Source organism: Artemia franciscana, chromosome 3 (assembly GCF_032884065.1).
Source record: "Artemia franciscana chromosome 3, ASM3288406v1, whole genome shotgun sequence".
In the NCBI taxonomy this organism is placed as follows: domain Eukaryota; kingdom Metazoa; phylum Arthropoda; class Branchiopoda; order Anostraca; family Artemiidae; genus Artemia; species Artemia franciscana.
This window is the reverse complement of record NC_088865.1, coordinates 51645633-51667697: the sequence shown is the minus strand read 5'-3', so window position 1 is coordinate 51667697 and position 22065 is coordinate 51645633. Positions and strand designations below refer to the sequence as shown.

The 22065-nt window shown below is 35.6% G+C and overlaps 1 protein-coding gene across 1 annotated transcript in view; it reads right to left on the bottom strand.

Annotated features, from left to right (window-relative positions):
- Positions 1-389: 389 nt before the first annotated feature.
- The window catches only part of LOC136024659 (uncharacterized), a 29240-nt gene continuing 7564 nt past the window's right edge, over positions 390-22065 (bottom strand). The window contains exons 2-6 of the mRNA XM_065700087.1: positions 12103-12220; positions 10617-10773; positions 8042-8163; positions 4300-4496; positions 390-653 (exon numbers count right to left, since the gene is read on the bottom strand). Coding sequence (XP_065556159.1) covers positions 497-653; positions 4300-4496; positions 8042-8163; positions 10617-10773; positions 12103-12220 — 751 coding nt within the window. The 3' untranslated portion in view covers positions 390-496. The remainder of the gene's footprint in view (positions 654-4299; positions 4497-8041; positions 8164-10616; positions 10774-12102; positions 12221-22065) is intronic.

Genomic DNA, 22065 nt, shown 5'->3' with positions numbered 1-22065 from the left:
TCTTCAATCTATGCTGCACACTAGGTTTTTTGAAAACTAAACTGGTTCTTTTGATAAGTAACGATAGTCACATTATTCAGGTAATCACGGTTTTTCTCACTCAAACCGTAGAAAAATTCTCACAGCTAGGATCACAGCTCTATTTTCGTTTTCCTAAAAAATTATAAAACATCACATATGTTTTGATCGCCAACAAGAATGATGTTTAGGGAATGGAATGTTTGATAAATGTCTGTTCCCAAATTTGATTATGATTATTTAAAATATTAGTTTTAATTTCAGTTACTATAGTTTTTCGTTCTTGCCAGGGTGACGATCTCCTTATGGAGGCAAATTAAATTGGCACAAAAATCAGAAAAAAATCCTTAAAACCTCTAGAAAAAAATGTATAGATGTATAGATAAAAATTTATATGTATCTATATAACAGAAATAGAAAAATACAAATTAGAAACTAGAATTCGAAAATTAAAACTACCTTTAAAATGAAAAAAAAATCAAGAGTCAAAATCAATTCCTTCTTCCAAGCTCTGTAGCATGCGGAGTCCCTGCTCCAGGCCAGGTATAGTTGTATCTCCAAGTCGAAGTTGGGGTGCTGATTCATTACTCGCATCATCAGCCAAACTGAACAAAGGCGTCGCCACACTTCTTTCACTATAAAAGCAACAGGAGACGTTTCATTACAACAATAAACAGAAACAGTTTATCTGAAGATTATCCTGGGAAACACGCAAAAATTTTTCTAAAGGAAGAGAATAGTCAGATTACATGGAAAACCTAACAAATCACACCACAAATCGTGAAAAACTCAATGTTTCAGGGTAACGGGTAGGCTTAGATGCCTTGCTATGTACACACATGAGATGATTATTTAACATATCTACAAGAAGATAGCATGAATTCTGAAATGATAAAAAAAAGTAAAAGCGTTTCACAGCTAGTTAAGTGGGACTGTCATATTTTGAAAACCAAGAAAAAGCCATCACTATGTCTGACAAAAGAAACCCAAGGCTATCGAGTCAATGCACATTGACAGAGAGCAAAACCGATCATACTTCAGTTCAGTACGGCTCTGTGGATTCCTATTGGTCCCTTGCATCCTCATTAACGTTCCTGGTTACTCACATCATAATTCATTTATGTAACAAAAAAAGGATTTTGCGTCTGAAGCTATCACGAACATTTTGCAATAGCTGATGATAGTATGAAATATGTGTGTGATGGGGAGGGGGCAATGCAAATTGATAACGCTGATCTGTATTAATATAATTGTTGAGACAGTAATTGTGATAGCAGTTTTCTTTGTCCATCTCAAACATTAAGAACAGACACATAAGTTCTCTGGTGTTACATACATTGCAGGGACTTTATTTCACAGACCCCTAGGAGAAGGAGGAGTTTAAAACAGTGTTTTCTTGTTTTTTGTCTTTGTAAAGATAAGATATTCATAAAAAGAACCACACAAATAAATGCAAAAGAAATTTCCCCATAAAAGCTCTGTAGCCTGTAAAAAAGGAGGGGGATAACATGTTATTTGACTAAAAAGAAGACATGGAAGGATAAAACTAGAAGGGAATCACAAATGGCCAAGGGCAAAAACCTTGCAGAAACCAGTAAACAGGCTTCAGCCTATCCTAAGCGCACCTACCCTAAGGGGAATAAAATCAAAGAGAAACCAAAGAATTAATAACAATTTCGGAAAATTACATAGGTGGAAAAATGAAATTTGACCTTACCGAAGAGAGGGAAATTTGAATATAATTTACTTTTGAAGAGGATTAGACTGATAAGAGCAAAAAATGAAGGAATACAAAGGGCCTTAGAGGGACGAACATGGAGCTGAGAAAAAATACAACATACACTTAAAGAATAAATAAAACAGAATAAAATGATTCTTGATCAAGTGATGGTTAAATTCCCAAGGGATAAGCTTCCTGAATAAAATTTCTTGCTTTATTACAAAACTGAAAGTGGTATCAGATAATAAGAAACACAAGATTAAATGAAACACTGAAAGACAACTCTTTTGTGATTTCTGTTCGTTTTGAGTTAATTACTGTGATTTGTGATAGTTTTACACTTGGAAGATTATTTGAGTTTATTTTTTCTCGTTTTTGGCTTAATGAAGCTCTTTATTTTTCTTTGAAAAAGTTGTCCTGTGGAAGTTTTTTTAAAACTAAATATCTTAAAGAGGGGAGAAACTCAAAATTCTTATCGTCGAGCAAACCTTGACGGGATGACAGAACTAGCGCTCTACTTGCACTTTTTCGAGCTCTACAGTCACTCCTGGCAAACTAGGTAATAGGGGGGTTACATTCTGGTATTCGAGACATATACCAGAACGGGCTGTCGAATTCAAAAAAAAAATTGGCGGAAGGCGAGACCTGGTACAATCTATATTGTGGTTTTACAGCAAATGTACTAATTTATCGCTTGTGGGGCTTGGAACTAAACTGACCTATGTGTAGAGGTCAGGGCACTCAAATTTTAGTTAACTGGGTATATACGAAGAGGAAATGTCGTATCCCAACTAAATTTAGTCAGAAGTTACAGTTAGTATTCTGTTTCTGGTATTTCATAATCCAGCGTTGGCTCAACCTATGTAAGGGAAGACAAAGGGAGCAACCCCAAAATTATTGTCATAAGCACATTTAGCACAAGAGGACATAGGATTTCAGCCAAATTTTGTTGGAACAAAGGACTAAGTTAATATTTACCCTTTTATAATAGTCTGAAACTGATCAGGCCTCTGTGAAACAGCGGAAAGGATTGATGGTCGGAAATCTCCCTTTACCAGCCTAATTACTGTACGGTAATATACATTCAGCAAAATCTCGTCAAAGACTATAAGTATAATTTCATGTGCCTGCAAAGAATCTAACTAAAAAGGTACATTCGCTTTCCAACCCATAAGAATATCCGAAGCTAGTGATTAGCACCTAGGAATTTTACTGCATTGGAAGTTAGGTGTGGCGGTTCAAAAGTGTATATTTTAGACTTTTTACTTACTGGAAAGAGAGGAACCTCAATTCCAAAATTTATCGTACAGAGTACCCTTTTCTACGAATAAATAAAAAACATCAGTGGGGCAGCCAACCTTTTTGAGAATCAAGGGTACGATGAGAAAAAACAGTTTGTAAAAAAGGGCTTCATTACTGAAAGGTAAAAAACAAAGTCAATTTCAAAGTTTTATATTTGGAAAAGGGTAACATACTTATAGTATTCCCCAAAGTATGTTTCAAAACTATAACATTTAAAAAAAATTATTATTTTTATATTTAAGCTTGGGGATGAACGGCAATTTTGGGAGAATGTAAGAAAAAAACATAAGAATTTTCTGCTTTAAGTTTCCCCTTCCCTCCCGTTTTAATACTAGCCGTGATTGAAAGCCATGCTACGAAAATATAAGCAAGTGACGAAGATAATAATAATACTAATACGTTTAAGATTTCTTTTTGCTAAGTCCACTTTTCAAATCAGAGGCTATTATAAAAAAAAATGTTTTCTTATAGAGTAAAAAAAGGCTGCTCCAAGGATAGAACCATAAAATCAACAAAAAATGATCAGACGTGTTGGGGCCGACGCTCCCAAAATCTCATGCTCGAATTAAAGCTGTTGCAAAGACTGTTGTGTTCATGATCTGGTCTCTTTGAGAATAAATCAATAAAATTCGCCTTCTTGTAGAATAAAAGAACCCATATCCCAAGACTGAACCACAAAACACAATATGCATATTACAAGAAGTGTTCGGAGTTGCCACTCCCCAAATTCCCTACCTGTGTTCAGGCTTTTGACATGAAGAGTTCTAAGCTTCCAATCAATGTTTAGGGTATATCTACTTTCCAAGGACCACACATTAAGTGCAGCATGTTTTGTGGTTCAATCATATCCCAAGACTTCACTACAAAACACAATAAGTGTATTACAAGAAGTGTTTGGGATTGTCACTCCCCGAATTCCTTGCTTGTGTTCAGGCTTTTGACATGAAGACTTCTTCTGGTCTAAGCTTCCAATCAATGTGTAGGGTATACTTACTTTATAAGGACTACAGATTCAGTGCAGCAGGTTTTGTGGTTCAGTCATATCCCAAGACTGAACCATAAAAGACAATACGCGTATTACAAGAAGTGTTTGGGATTGCCACTCCCCAGGTTCCTTGCCCGTGTCCAGGCTTTTGACATGAAGACTTCGTCTGGTCTAAGCTTCCAATCAATGTTTAGGGTATCCCTACTTTCCAAAGACCAAAGATTAAGTGCAACAGATTTCGCAGATACAAATGATAATCAAAAGCAAATCATACCTTTTTATAGTATGCTTGTCATCGGGGACGCCAAATCCACCGTAAATATGATTGGCAGTGTCTTCACATTGACCTTTCAGAGCTTCACATTTTTGCATCAGCTTTCTGCGATAATTTTTTACTCTTGTGTGATAAAAAGAACTCAACTCTCTTATCCCATGAACACCATTTTCGTAAAGAGTCCTCTCGAAAGGATCCTATAAAATACAAAATAGGTGAAAGATAAATAAGGTTAAAAAAACAAACAATAATGGACAAGGTAAAAGCGGAAAAAGCTCTTCACGATCTATCGAAAACATCCCTATTAGGAATATGGAGAAAACGCGGAAATGGAGCTAAAGAGGCCATTTTTGAGGGGTCCGACCGTCAAAAAAACATCGAATGTAACCCCTCAATAGCCAAAATTGTGTTTATTAAAAAACACGCTGATCACCGGGGCGACGATTTCCAGGTCCGTGTAGATAGATGGTGTTTACAAGGAACTTAATTTTCTGGGGGGAAAAGTTTCATCAGTTATCCACAGAACATTACCAACTGCCACAAAACAGTTATCCAACTACTACTGCTTCTAAGCATCTGTGACACTACTACCACTTTAATAATGCTACTAATTGCAACTACTAATTACTAATTGCTACTACTACTAATTGCAGAACCAAGTCGTCTGAGGTTAGGACATCTGCGCATACTCTTCGTCTACCCCTATCAATTCCAAGCTATTCTTTACTCTATCCCATGATGTTTCAATTTCTTTTAAATCCTTTTTTTTATGGGGGCTTCCCACCTCATTCTGGTACAACCTGCTTTTCGTTGGGTCCTTGATGGATTCCCAAAAAACAACAATCAGCTGTACGAAAGATGTGGTATTATCCCACTTTCTAGGGCTGTAATGAAAGCAAGGTTAAGATGGTTGATACTTTACAGTACAGTATAAATATACACACGAACAGTGGCGAAGAGTTTCTCCAAACATGAAAAATTCATAGCCCGCTATTTGGGAAGTTCCCAGACCGTCAGAGCAATAGTTTCTCGTCGCGACGCGCTAAAGATTTGTCATTGCGCGTGCGCAAAGGTGGGGACAGGAAGAGTGGTTTAGCTTGTGTGGTTTTATATGTGTTTCAAAAACCTCATAGGACATTTAGCTAATGTTCGTATATGTTTGTGCTGTGCTGAGCAGGTGAAAGATGATTGGTTGATAAGGTCAAAAGAAACGATTTAAAGGAAGAAGGAGCTCTAATCCCTCCCTCTCACAGGAAAGAGTAAAGAGGGGATCTCTAAATAGTGGAATAGAGGACTATGCGCAGTTGTACTGGTCTCAGACGGCTAGGTGCTACGATGAGTTTTCAGTATTAATAGGAATAGAAAAAAGCGATAGACGCCACTTAGTCGTTTCACTTGATAAAGTTTACTGTCTTCTATGAGAGATTAGCACAATCTTACTGTAAATACTGGGTCTTAACTATGTTGGGATATTGCTACTTTGAAAATGTAAAAAAAAAAGATTACATAGTAATTTTAGTGCTGATACATTCTCATTTATTTGTTTGTATTAAAATACTTTAAACCACCGCCTTCGCCAAAGTTTCTTAAATCTAAAATAGAATACAAACTATTTGGTAGTTTATATTTATGAATATTTATTTCCTTTGTAAAATGCTCTTCACAACTCAACAACAATAATAAATATTTATTGAACAAATCTGGAGCAAAATTTACCAAGCTGATTTTATAAAACAACAAAACCGAAACCAATCAAATTCGTTCAAGCTCACTTTTGAACAGATTCTCCTATTTATACGCAATTAAAGGGTCATACAAGTCTTTGACCATCTTAGGGTACACCACCTTCAGAATACTTCGCAAACGACTTGCAAAATTACCCTGAATGTAATTTACTAGCTCCCTTGTTCAATAAAAGTCACCAAAGTCATAAATGCTTTCAAATAAAAACGACCAAACGAAGTCGCTACACAAGGTTTGAAGGCGAAATACTCTGAAGTCTTCCAATAAAAATGAATAAAATAGAGACTTCTCTAAATATTTATTAAAGAAGAATAATAGTAGCCTATGTTTACTAATACATTGATAGGACCTTTTTCCCTGTTAACCACAATTTTGCTAATTGGAATGACGAATTTTTCTACTTTGATACGAATTCCCATTGTCACAAAATTGATTTATAACACTGACTGCTGTCACAGATTCTTGATTCAAAACAGTCTATGTTTCTGTTTCAAATCTTTCAAACCCTTGTAGGTAGCACCAGGGTCGTCACCCCCTAGTAATAATCACTGTTTCTAGTGATTTTTTCTATATTGCCTAAACAAGAAAATCCCTAATTTTGCACACAAATCACTAGGTTATAGAAGAAGATCACTAAATCAACCAGAAAATGACTAAAATCGATTGATTGTTTTGTCACTGGATGGTAGCCGTGGGTAGCACTAATAAGTTTGTTCACTTAAGCTCATGTTATAAGTAAACTATTTACAGTCACAGTATAAGATATCCCTTGATCTTATACTGGTTTTGTTCCTCAAGACGCAGTTCCTGCATCTTGGGAACAGCATAAGCATATCGGACATTTAGTAAACTTGTGGCCTCAAGGATTTTTTTTTCTGACTCGGGATACCATCCACAGTCCTTTTGCCATTCAATACACTTCCAATCATTGATAAATACATAATTTATAGTGGTTTGAAGTCACCCCCTACCAGATGCGTCGTTTAGAGGGAAGGGGCCCCTCCAATAATGAAGAAACAAATTATATATCCCATGCCCCTTGATTATCCAGATATGGACCCCTCTTGCTCCCCAATAAAAATGCTGAAGATTTGCCCCTGCCCCCTACAACATGAAAATTTGGAAGGATTTACTTCAAGGAATTACCAGCTTATCAGATAAAGTGAAACATACGGCAGTTTAATTTTCTCTAATATATAAAAAAACAAAAAATAAAAAATTCCTGAAAAAAGTAATAGTCTGGGCTTTACACACCCCTTTAACCAACACGCAAAATTCCATGCTCAAAACAAATTTCGCTTTTTTTCTTGTATCCCCATCTTGTCAAAACTTCAATTAAACAACCTTAAATAATGATCCAGGATCTGACTTATAATTTTTAGCTATTTTAGGATTGTAGAAGGCATAGTTGAGAACTAGGTAAGTTCAAAACTTTTTTTTGACTTTTGGTGTCAAGTCACCCCAGGCGACAAGATATCCTGTCCTTCAATACTTGTTATTTTTGAGTTCCAATAAAATTATTGAATGTTTTGCCATACTTCAAAAAAGATAACTCGCAAATTAAGAAATCGTATTTTCTTTTTATTGTCTTCATAAAAAAAGCCTCGTCTTTTTTTCTTTTTTCTTCGCTTACGGAAAGGCAGTTAGAATTTCATCACCATTTTCACTTGCTTCAACGGGAACATCTCATTTATTTCTCTAACATTAATTACTTTAAAGCTCAAGTTGTAAGATTAATTTATAAAAGACCAAGAATGGTAAAAACAAAAAAAAAATAAATAAAAGAAGGAGACATACGCAATTATTGACTCGCATCTAAGATAAAGAATATGCAATAGATGGCTCTAGTAAAATGATAACTTTCAAAACCAATGTATGATGTAGCTTATAGGAGTAGGAGGGGGATCACCGTAGCTAAACATTAGACACTTAGCAAATGACTAGAAAGTACTTGAAACAAACATTCAGTAGACGTAAGGACATCAAAAGCTTTGCTTACAGAGAATCCAGTAGAGGCATGCATTTGTTCATTTTCAACATTTTTTTGGTACAAATTTGCCAAATCACTAATGTAGTCTGAAACAACATCTACGAGGACGTCTAATGGCATTTGATTCGAATCTAAAATAAATAGAATATGGGAAAAATTAGTTGTACGCAAAAATATTTGATCATACAGCCTGATACATAAGAGTATTTCTCACGTGATATTTAAAATACTGTATACCTATGTGCTTTAAAATACCATCCATGGCCTCAAGTTCCTAAAAAAATCATAATTTAGTCCCTGTTTCAAAAATAAAAGTGAAGAGGGCCAATCCCACTAATGTAGTTCATTAGGTAAAACGATAAGGGGAATAACAGGGGATGGGATTGGGTCACATAGTCTACACTAATTAATACTTCACTATCCACCTTCCTATCAGCCCACCACCTCTCTTGGAATAGTACAGACTAGCAAACGCCTATTTACAAAGAAAACAAAATAAGGAAAATTATCCCTGGGATACCCAAAGGAATGTTGCAATAACTAATGATTTTTGCTCTCACCAAAACACAGCCATTTTTGTATCCTCCGCTGGCTAAATATTTTGATAACTACGAGCTGTCTTACAGAAAACCCATTTAAACACGTTTTAAGGTGTTTAGTCATGCTATTGTTCCTCAAAGTCTCGACAATGTGCTGGATAATTCTGTGAGCATAACTTAGGTGTTGTTGAGTATTTGGGATTGCAATATTTCTTGAGAAAAGCTTTGCAAAATAGTGTCGATCAAAGCAGCCAAAAGACTAGGAGGAGACTGAAAAAAGTGATCCCAGTTGCACTTCTTAATTTACTATACAGCCCTAATGCGTGCGCTTATGTGCGATTGTTCTGTTTGGGCAAGTAACTTCTTGGTAAACTACATAATAACCCCAAATAGAACCGATAAAGGCCTATGTACCATAGGAGAGCTACAATATTCTCAGAACACCGCAGTGCAAAAAAAAGAAAAAGAGAAATGCGGAGGAGGCTTCCCGCCAGCTAGCAACTCTAGTTATTCTAAGCGTAAACAAGGTAATCCCTGGGTGTTATAATGATTATTGTTAACCTTAATACGTTTGATCCTCCTTAATTTACCCTAGAGTCTGAGGAATCTACAGTCTTATAAAAAGTGAAATGCACCAAGAGCAGGATTTTTTCTTAGAAACACAGGTGTCAGTGTATGAACAGAACTTCCAGAATCTGAAAGGCTAGTCTTGAACAATTCAAGAGAAGGGCTAAATGATATATCCCAAAAAGGAGCGTAGTAACTGAAACAAAGAAGTTGTCAGCTTTTCACAATTTTCAAAATGATTTACCTCATGAAAAAAATTTTATGCCAAAAAATCGATGCAATGCGCATATCTCAGATCTTCAAGGAATAACATCCAGAGGTAAAAGGAAATCCTACCGATTTTTGTTCAAGTACTTATATTCTTACCCTGGGCCAACTTTCTAACATCACTACTGAGAATGAAGCAAAGAGAAACCTCGAATTTCTTTAGCATTGAAAACTATTAAAGTTTAAAAGTCACATTTTACGTCATTCCTCTGCCACAAAACTTAAACACAGAAAATGAAATACTAAACCCAACAGAAATGATAAACTAGCTAATTGAGCTTTGGGACCCATGGGAAAATGCTCCTTTTTTGATCTCTAATTTTTTGTTATTGCTAGAAACTATTTTTTGTCCCTTGAACCAAGGAATCCTGGCACATCTGGATCACTTTAAGATAGCTTGAATCTCGAATGTCTGCCCTCTAGCTTACCTTCTTGAGCATAAATTTTTACTCGAGAGCAGAAACGTGGCTCGAAGAAACAGAAGCTTGACGAAACAACTTCCCATAGTTCACTCCATTGTAGACTAAAATAATTGATTCAGCTGACGCACTGGAGGGTCTTGCTAAAAGACAAGCAAAAACCTTTTTTTTTAGCTCCAGGCAAGAATGCATATGGCTTTCCAAAATGTAATATCATATTCATCAATCAGAGATACACACCTTAGGTGAAAACTTTGGAATTAAGACACTCACAATTTTCTCAAAATAAACTAAAATTGACAGAATAAGAAAAGCAAAACAGGAGACCAAAATTTTGCAACACAATTACACCAGGAATCAACTTTAAGCAAAGAAAGCGAAGGAATGAAACAATTTATTAAAAGGCACAACAGTTTGTCAAAACGGAGAAGAACTCGACAAGTTGTCAACGCACTAAATAAAAAAAAATACATGAAAAAAAAAACACATTAACCCACTAAATTTTAGGCAAGTGAGAGGCCAGAGGGATGGGGATGGGGGCTAAACATAGCAGGCAAAACGGAAACAAACAAATAAATACTAAAAAATGATGCCTAAAGAAGAAAGGTCCTTCTGAACTCAAGTACTTTCAGCAAGTTTCTGATGATTTTACTGTCAGATGGAAGGAGAGTGCAAATTACCTTTCCTTCCCCTATGGGCGCCGATGTTCATTTACCATGTTGCAGTAAATATGGGTTGGGTGCTGTTTGTTAACGAAAAAGAACAATCTGATAAATTAACAGTTTTACTCACACGTGTAACCGGTCATGGAAGCTTGAACACATATTGCTTTTCTTAAGAGCTGTTTGGCTATATCCTTATCCAATTTGTTTTTATCGATACGTTTTGTAGATGGCTTTTCTACATGTTTTACTTCCAGTTCTGGAATTGCAGGTACCTCTTCAATGTCCTATTAAATATTTCCATTGGTAATCTCTAATATTGCGAAGATAAAAGCAAGAGATACTACGGTAAAATAGATAAAAACACATAAAACAAGAAATACTGTGAAGTAAGATGGCGGTAATCAATATACCCAGAGATTTAAATGGGCAGGATTTATGGATTCCGAAATTCTCAGATTTTGAAAAAATACGTTTTTTATAGAAAAGTATCTTTTCTCGCAATTTTATAGAAAACGTAAAAAAAAATAACGAAATTTCCCCTTCAAATTTTGAAAATACATTTGCTTCCTCCTGCATATTCATAGACTGCACACAGGATACCCCACTGTATCCTGTTTTCAACAGTTTTCAAGAGTGAGCGTGCTATGCAGCTATGAACAGACTTGGGAAGGTTTAATGCCTGTAAATAGCTTCTTACTGGTAAGATAGTGAGTTTTATTTTTATGGAGTAACAACAATGTCTGGAAGACTTGTGATGATTTTGTTATTCAGAGACCAAGTCAACAATGCTTTTTATATTTGAAGTGGCTTTTTTTATTTTATATTTTTATATTTGAAGTGGCTATGTTTAATATTTAAACTGAAACTATGAGATTTGAAAATTAGCTTCAAATTTGAATTGCATCAGTATTTCGGGAGGAATCAAAGGATTATGAATGCACTAATTGCTCTCCTTACAACTGTATACAATAATATGCCAATTTCCGCATTTCTCTAGAGATACAGCTTAGATAACATTTATGTATTGATGTTAATATACTTTTCTTTTCCCTAGAATGAAGTTGAAGCACACCTACTTAAGAATATATAAAATCTCGTCAAATTTCCTTGCTTTGAATGTGTACTCAGCTTTTTGTTGGAATTAAATTCAGCCTAATAAATCAATCCACTCCTGGCCGAGTGGATTGGTGCGCTGGATTCAGGATCCTTTGTCTGAGAGGATGCGGGTTCGAATCCCAATGTACCCAATTGTTCAGTTTGGGATGGGGGTCAGTGGCGTGACTCTGTAAGCTTAGCCAGAGTCGAGCCAGCTCTAAATGGGTACCTGGAGAAATATGGGGAAGGTAAACAGGAATAGTGTGCGAAAGCACAGGATGGTTGGCCCCCAACCCCCTATTGCACTTTCTGGCAGAAGGGCCAAGAAACGGAGATCAATACCACCGGTAGGGACTGTAAAGTCTAATTGCTAGACAGGATAGACATAGTAAGTAAGAAAGTACATCAAATATTTATTACCCGTATTTTTCACATGGAACAAAACGGAGTACAAGAAAAAAATATATAGCTAGAAAATTGATATAATGAGTTTCATTTTGTGCAAAATAATAACTTACACATGATGAGGCTCCAAATTCTTTAGAATTCAACCACTTTTTCTGTGTGTCAATCCATTGTAGCATATGTATTATTTGTGCATTTTCTGAATCAAGCTTCCAAATTTGCCGAAGATCCCTGAAAAAATACAGTAATATTATAATAGATTAGGATGGCTTCAGCAATAAAATATACAAAAAAATATTTACATAAGCTATGTCTCACATACCAGAGTAATTTTAGCTCAGTAATACATATCATGCTAGAGAAAAAAAAAGTTATGTTTTCTTCTTCTTCATAGTCTCTCTATAATTAATACTGACCCGATTCTGAATTAAATAATTGCTCTATGCTTGCCTTTCTCCAGGATATATCCAAGAAGAATGATCAAGGGTATCAGAGATAATCTTCACAATGATGCCGATTGGAAAATGATAATATGACATATATAAAATATTTGATAATAAATACACTGAAAAATATTTACATAAGCATGCCAGAGTAATTTTAGCTCAGTAATACAAATCGTGCTGGAGAAGAAAAAAAAGGTATGTTTTCTTCTTCTTCATAGTCTCTCTGTAATTAATACTGACTTGATTCTGATTTTAACTAGGTACTCTATGTTTATCTTTCTCCAGGATATATCTAAGAAGAATGATCATGAGTGTCAGAAATAATCTTCTTAATAATGCTGATTTGAAAATGATTTCCCATGCCTAAACAGACAACTGTAGCCAACAAGACACCTGAAGAAGAACGGCTTATGCCCTGAACCAATGCACGTTATAAAATTGCCCACCTTGCTATGGACAGTCTATTAAATGTGGGTGAGAGCAAGTGTGAAAGTGTGAAGACTAAGGTGAAGACTGAGACTAAGATGAAAATTTCAGGGATCTTTGGGGGGGAGGGGCTGAACTGAATAAAAACTAACTATGTCCAAACAGATTATCAAAAGTGTATCAACAGTATCTTAGGAACAGCTTAGAGCAAGAACCTGAAACTTTTAAAGCATGACCACAGGGATGCTCAATTGACCAAAAGGTAATATGTGTGTACTGCTACTATTGCTACTGCTGTTACAACTACTGGGACGAGAATTACTATTAAGGCTAAAGATATGACGGTGAAAATTATACAGAATATAGAGTAGGAATTTGAAATGAATTAAAACAGACGTATGAAAATGCAGGTTGTTAAAAGGGATTATCAGCAACATCTTCACATCAGCAACATCTTAGGAATTACTTGGAGCATTAAGTTAAAATTTACAGCGCATACTATGGGGGATTTTGAATGAACGAAATGGCAATATTTGCATGCTACTACTATCAAGGCTACGGGTATCAAGGTGAGAATCTCAGGGAATTTCGAGAGGATATTGAACTAAATTAAAACAAGCTATTTACATGCAGGCAGGAACTTGTTAGGGTATTAAGCTGAAACTGTCAAGGAATGTTGAGGGGGACGTTGAAAAAATAAAACAAAAGGCACTATGAGGATACTGCTATTAATGCTACTACTAATACAACTATTGCTACTATTGAAGCTACAGGAAATGTTGGCCTAACCAAAAAATAACATGTGTATGCAAGTTGTCAAGAGGGCGTATCACCAATATCTCACAAACAGCTTAAAGCATTAAGTCGAAACTTTTAGAGTATGTTGAGGGGGGCGGGGTGATGAACTAATCAAAACGCACACTGCACAAACTAATACTACTACTGCCCTTAACTATAACACTACTACACAAGCCGCATTTCAGGAGCATGTTAATGTATTAAGGCTATTAAGACTAAAGGTATATGGGCGAAAATTAAAGTAGATGTTAAGGATGAATTTGAATTAAAACAAAATACACCGTGTGAAAGACGGTTGTTAAAAGGGTGAAGCAGCAATATCTTTGGAAGGGGTTGGACTATTAAGTTGAAACTGACAGGGCATGTTGTGAGGGAATGTCAAACTAACCAGAAGACAATATTTGCATCCTACACTGCTACTTTTATTAATAGTACAACTAATACTACTGATTCTTTCACTAATACTACTCCAAATGCTCCTACAATTACTTCTGCGACTATAATTACTATTATTACTAATACTAACAGTATTAGTAAAACTTTAAGGGAATGGCGAAGGTATTGCTCAAATGAATCAAAACAAACTCTGTGCACGTGGGTCATCAAAGGAGTGTATTAGCAATATCCCAACAGCGCCCTATGGTATTGGGCATAAACTTCCAAGGCTACAAATATTACCACTATTTTTTCTAATACTGCTAATGCCACCATTACTGCTACCGCTTAACAAAATCACAGTATATTCAGTGCATTTAGATTATCAAAACAGACCAAGATGTCAAGATATCCAGCTGGAATGTCTAAAAAACTTTTCTAACAAAATGAGTTTTTGAAAAAAAAAAGTAAAGAGCTATATTAAACCGAGATGAACAGAAATAAAGTCAAATAATTGTTCAAGCGTAAAACTATCATAAACCACAATAAATAAATAAACAAAACTTGAAAAGAACAGAAATTACTATAAACAAACGAGTCAAATTAAAAAAAAAAGCAAAAGCTAAGAGGAGTGGGGATGATTTCCCCAGTAGCTTCTAAAGAACAGAACATAATTTATATTTTAGTGAAAACAAAATACAGTTTGAATATGTCATCTTTTTATAAAGTTAAGGAATACAAAATTATAAGAACAGGAATGAATGCTAGTATATATACTAAACTGTATTCATTTGATTTTTGCTTGTTTTTTTCAGTAATCTTGGCTTTGAGGGGTGATTTTTTTCTCTCTTTTTTTTAATATTAAAGGCAATAGATGCAGATAGCTCGAAATAAGAATTGTTTTTATTATAGTTAACAGGTTAGTAGTTAAGTAGCACAACATATGCAGTGGAAGAACACAGAATCAAGTGAGGAAGTAAAACTCTCCTAGACTTAGATTATATTGATGTTCAAGCATCCTAGATGAAATTACTAGCAAATTAATGAATATTTAGAGGTTGTGTAAGTTCAGGATTCAAGAATGGGTTTGAAAACAAAGACTAATTCATTCAGACTAGGAATAAGTGAAAGTGAATAGCGATGTTGGGTAACAGGAAGATCGATGAAGTAGGCAACTTTGGTTACTTAGGCAGTAATATTGGTAAAGATGGTGAGTACAGTGAAGGTGTTCGAAGAAAAATCATCCTGGGGTGTCATAACCCAGGGTGATTTTTCACAGTCAAAAAAGATTTCGAAGAATAAGAAAATAGGTGTGCAAACCAAGATTTGAATATTGGAAGCTACAGTAATGACAGTGGTCAAGTATAGTTTTGATGTTTGGGTGCTCCAAAAAACAGAGGAGGATTTACTAAATGTTTTCCAGATAAATTGCCGACAGTTTTTTTTGGATACCCGACTGACTGACCATATCTCAAACAGTAAACTGAATGAAAAAGTGATTCAACCCCGCTTTCTAGGGCTATAATGAGAGGAAATAAGAGATGGCTAGGACACGTTCTGCAGATCAATGATCACAGATGGCCAAAGCTTCTCATTATCGGCCAACAGTCTAGGGCCAAAAAAGCAGGTTGTCTCCAAATGGCATCGGAAGATTTCGTAAAGGAAGATCTAAGGGATATAGGAACTTCGTCATGGGAGGATGTAAAAGGGGGGCTTTGAATATACTGGGATGGAAGAGAAGTGTGCATAGCTGAGTTGGTTTCAGGTCCCTTAGTGCTGAAGTGAGTTGTTAGAGGTAGTAGCATCAACTTCACGCTTCTTGAGGAGAAAATACACTACTGGATGGCTTTACTTGCTCTGAAACCAGGAAGCTCAATACATAATGCTTTGGTGATTTTAAATCAATTACTATCTCATTATTTTCAAAGAATTGTTTTTCCCCTTTTTATTTGAGACAAAATGTTTCTTTTATGGCACACGATGGCAGAAAGCATCACTTTATAGGGGAAAAATCTTTCTTACTACTTAAAAAGAACACTCGAACTTTGAATTTCTAATCAAACAAACCTTTTCCTGACTGTCTAGAACTATTGGTTTGATACCATAATCCCAGGGAAAAAATATTTGAGTCCATGATCAACCTTCTGAAAAAACTCAAATTTTCACATTTTTGCAGATACGGGCATGAAATCATTACAAAGAGTGTTCTACAATGTATAGAATTTTATCATATAGTTTTTACCAAGATCACTTACTCTTTTGAGAGTGTTTTACCCATTTTCGAAAATTAAGTCCAAGCAAATTCTAAGTCCAAATAAAAAAAATCTAAGTCCCCCCAAAAAATCTAAACCCCCACAAAAACATCACAACAAGTATTTTTTTTTTGTAATAGATAAAATCACGACTGACATTTTCATATAATCTTCATTTTGTGTTTTAAAGTGTCATAGGTGATTTTTTTGTAATAAGTATATTCAATGTGACTTTAAGACATGATAAAAAAAAGTTGAAAATATTTCAGTTAAAAAAAAAACAAAGTAAAAAAACGTCACAACAAACATTATTTTTCTAATAGAAAGAAATCACGACTGACATAGAATGTATATCATCTTCATTTTGCATTTTTTAAATGTCAAAAGTGAATGTTTTTGTTTAAATATATTTAATTTGATTTTAAGACATGGAAAAAAAAGTTAAAAATTTCAAAGTTCAAAAAATTCCGTTCAAAACAAAAATTTGGGATTGGAGGACAAAATTTTAATTTGGGAGGGGGAGGTCATTGGGGCCTTGAAGGGGTACATAGGGACCCCAACTCATGCGCAAGCGTAGTAATGGATAACCAATGTGCTCGGGACCATTCAATTACAGAAGTGATACCTGGCCGGTTTTAGTCATTACAGTTTTTGGAGATCAAAACAAGTTTCATTGACCATTGCAAGAATATGTCCGTATAGCAATTATCGGAAATTACTGTGGTATGCATGTTCTCGGAATGATACCAAAACTGTGACCGGGAACAAATCACTGATAGCACTAATCATATATCTAACACCAACTGAGAAATTGCTTGCGCAATTAACTTGTTACAATAAAATGATGCTTAACACCAGTTGGCTAGAGCCCAGAAACAATACAATGATTACCTAGAATATATTTTCTAAGAACATGATATCATCAATGACTTTTAGGTTCAGTCGAGTAACGTGTAGTTCTTTTACCGTAGGAAATCATGGGTCTCATGATCAGTTCCTAGACCAGACCTAAATTTGCTAAGATCGACGGAAAAAGCTACTTAGAAGCTAAAATGTGTTCCTGGAAAAGAAAACATATCGCCATCTACAACAGTAGTTAATGATAATACCATCTATGGCTTACTGGAGAATCCCCTGTTTCAAGGAATGCTCTTATCTTAAAGACGATGGTTAGACAATACCAGATAACGCGTCATTCTTGAAATCCTCGGAAACATTTCACGAAAGTCCCGGCAATTAGGATAGGGCTGCACTTAAAGTGCATAACCCCTCAAAGTACCGTTCATCAAAAAGTACCAAAACTAGTATCAAAGTAACAATATCAAAGAAAAAATATCAAAGTAATGAAAGCATCAAAGTAAATAAGGTATCGTAGTAACAATAACCAGCTTGCACGGCAAATCGAAGTTGCCAAGTAAATCAATAAAACCAAGTATTAAAGTTAATAAATTGTCAAAGTAACAATAAGCAAGTTCCATAACTCAGAGACATTTCCCCGGGGATTGGGGGCGGGGGGTTCAACCCCGGAAGCATAGTTATTTGGCCTTAGAACGTTTTTGAACAAATTGGAAATCTCAAAGTTTTGACCGGATGCCCTTTGGGAAAGTGGGGCGTGGGCTAGTTTTGTCCATTAATCACTTTGAATCCTATAAAATAACCAGAAGTTTCAATTTCCGATCGAACGAGTCCCATCCAAAGTTAATACGACCACCCCTTCCAAAAAATTGTATGTTCTAATTACAGGCAATTTACATAAGTTACAATCCTTGCCCCAAGGACTATGGAGGATTTCTCAGCCCCTAAGTTATAGTAAGTTGAATTTTGGATTATTTTGAACGAAATGGATTTTTCTAAATTTTGATAAGATGTATTTTAATTTTGTCAAAACTTTATTAAAATTTTTCGTATCTTATCAAAATTTTTAATAAGATGGCACAAGGGGGGGGGGTTACTTTTTGATCACTTTCGATTTTTAGAAGAGGCATGATAAATCCTGATTTCTGGTTGAATGAGCTTCCTCCCAAGTTTATATGACCATTGCTATGTCCAAATTTTATCGGACGCATTTGGGACAAAAGGGCTTTGGAGAGGGGGGAGGGAAAGCTAGTTGCCCTCCAACCACTTTTGACCCTTAATAAGGGCATTAAGAATTCTTATTGACAATCAAATGAGCCCCCTCCGTAGTTTATGCGACCATCCCTTCCATAAAAACTTTATATGCCCCTGGGCCATAATTTACAGTACTTGCCTCCAGACTTTGGGGGCTGTGTTATCCCTGAAATTTATGGTATATGATCTTTGGTCTGTGTTGGACAAAATGGCTATATGAAAAAATCGATAAGACGTATTTGGAGAAAATAGGGTTGGGGGGAGGAGGCTAGTTACCATCGAATCATTTTTTACTCTCAAAAACAGAATTAGAACTTCCGATTTCTAATCATTTGAATCTCCTCTGCTGTTTATAAGACAACTTCTTCCATTAAAAACTGTATATGCTCCCGGGGCACAAGTTAGACTCTTCCCCTGGGATCCTGGGGGGATGTTGACCCCAAAGTTTTGTTAATTGATCGTTGGATTATTTCAAAGAGACTGTCTATCTAAAAATTTTGATCGAATGCAATTGAGGGAACGAGGGTGTGTGTATGTGTGTGCGCGGGGTATATACCATCCAATCACTACTGACTCATAAAAAGATTAAATGAGCCACTTTTCGAAATTTACACGACCACCTCTTACATAAAAACCTTATACGCTCCCGGGGCATAACTTAAACACTTACCCCCAGCTTTGGGGGAATGTGTGAAACTCTGCTGTTTATAAGACAACTTCTTCCATTAAAAACTGTATATGCTCCCGGGGCACAAGTTAGACTCTTCCCCTGGGATCCTGGGGGGATGTTGACCCCAAAGTTTTGTTAGTTGATCGTTGGATTATTTCAAAGAGACTGTCTATCTAAAAGTTTTGATCGAATGCATTTGAGGGAACGAGGGTGTGTGTATATGTGTGCGCGGGGTAGATACCATCCAATCACTACTGAGTCATAAAAAGATTAAATGAGCCACTTTTCGAAATTTACACGACCACCTCTTACATAAAAACCTTATACGCTCCCAGGGCATAACTTAAACACTTAACCCCAGTTTTGGGGGAATGTGTGAAACCCAAAGTATTTGTTATCTGATGTTTCAACTATTCTAAAAAGATGCCTATCTAAAAATTTCTACTGGATGGGTTTGCGGAAAAAACGACGTAGGGGGGGAGAGGGTTAGTTGCCCTCGGATCTCTTTTGACTAATTTAAGAGTGACATAGAACTTTCAATTTCCAATCAAATGTCCTCTCTGAAGTTTATACGAGAATACCTCCCATTAGAACCATATATGTCCCCTAGGCATAAATTATATCAAATTGTCTGTGTCAATCTCATTTTCTAGCATGCATCGAGAAACATTTCCTTAAAACAAGCCAATTGTAAGACAAATCCTTGATTTAACAAACCATTGTTATATGGTTCCCTTCCAAAAATATTCACTTGACAGAACCATTTAGTAATAACCTATCTAATTTAAGCGGAAACCATTTCAAATTGTCTATGTCAACCTCATTACTAGCATGCCATGTCCAATTATAATATGAACCTGTTAAAAGTTCCTTTAATTTTCAAAATCAGTGATGGTTTCTCAGCGTACATTCAGTGAACCGAACTTGTTTCTAGCATATAATCAAATATTTTCCTAAAAGAAGCCAGTTTCAAGACAAATTCTTGATTTTTAATATTTATCAATTTAACAACCTATTGTCTATGGCAACCTTCTAAAAAATATTCACTTCACAGAACCATTAGCTAATAACCTGTCAAATTCACGCAGAAATCGTTTCAAATTGTCTCTGTCAACCTCATTTTCTAGCATGCAACGTCAAACATTTCCTTAAAACAAGCCAATTGCAAGACAAATCCTTGGTTTAACAATCTGCTTAACAAATTGCTAAAAACCGGTCAAATTTTCGAAAAAATAATTTCAAATTATGTATGTCAACCTAATTACCAGCATATCAGGTCCGATTCTAATTTGAACCTAATCAAAACTCTTTAATTTTTAAAATCAATGATGGTTTTTCAAATTGTTATCTAAGAATTTTTATCAGATGGATTTGAGGAAAAAAGGGCGAGGGGGGCTATTTTACCTCGGATCTCTTTTGACTATTGAAAAGTGAACTAGAACTTTTAGTTTCCAATCAAATGAGCTCTCTCTGAAGTTGCACCCTTTCCATAAGAACCATATATGCCCCCAGGACAACTTAAAATGCCTGCCCCCCGCCGTGGGGGGTTTTGTCAACACTAGTTTTTGTTATCTAACTTTTTACTATTCTTAACAGAATGATTATCTCAAAATTTTTATCTGATGCATTTGGGGAAAAAACAGAATGGAGGGGGGAGGTTATTTTCCTTCCCATCGCTTTCAACTCTTAAAAAGTGAACTAGAACTTTCTCTTTCCAAACAAATGAGCTCTCTCTGAAGTTTATCCGAGAGTCCCTTCCATTAAAACCATACATGACCCCATGACATAAATTACAACACTTTTCCTCGAACCCTGGGGGGCAGTTGTGTGACACAAGAGTTTTTGTTATATGATCTTTGAATTATTTTTAACAAAATGGTTATCTCAAAATCTTTATGTGACACATTTGGGGAAAAAAGGCGTGGGGACTAACTGCCCTTTGATCAGTCTTACTCTTAAAAAGTGAACTACCACTTTGAATTTCCAATCAAATGACCCCCCTCTGAATTTTATACAAGCATCCCTTGTATCCCATGGAAAAATGGGCATGGGGAGGAGGGGCTAGGTGTCCTCCAATAGCTTTTGACTCTTTAAAACTGAACTTCAATTTCCAATCAAATGAGCCCTCTGTGAAATTACAAAAACCATATATGGCTTCATGGCATAGCTTACAACGTTTTCCCCCTGGCCCTGGGGACTTGTTTCGACACCGGGGTTTTTGTTATCTGACCTTTAAACTATTTTTAATAAAATAGCCATCTAAAAATTTTTATCTCATGCATTTGGGAAAAAAGGTCATGGGGCTAGTTGTCCTCTGATCACTTTTGATTCTTAACTAGAACTTCCACTTTCCAATCGAATTAGCCCTGCTACTACTACTACTACTGCTGTAACTACAACCATGATTAAAGGTATGAAGGTGAAATTTTCAGCAAATATTGAGGAGGGAGGCAGAACTGAATGACAAACCATCTGCATGCAGGTTGTAAATAGGGCATATTAGCAAAATATGGGTATTTTCGAAGACCACACCGCCTTTCTATGACACACAAATAACATTTCAAACAGGGATAAGTTCTTTTAATTAGATAGTGAAAAAAAAAAGACAAAAACTCTGAATATAGCAACTGCATATGCAGTGACCTTTGATGATGCTGATTATGATCACAGTACATGTGATCAAAATATCCAGAGTTTTTGGCATTGTTTTTTCACTGTCTAATCAAAGGATTTATCTCTATTCGAACTGTTATTTTTGCATCAACAATATACCTTACAAATAGCTTGGTGAGTGAAGATGAAACTTATAGGGGTTTGTTCAATAGAATGTTGAACTAACCAAAAGGCAATATTTGCATCCTACTACTACTGCTACAAATACAACTACACTTACTACTGCTACTGAAGCTAAGGGTATTAAGGCAAAGATTTCACGGAGGATTGAAGCAGTGTTGAATTAAATCAAAACACACTATGTGCATACAGATTGTCAAAAAAGCA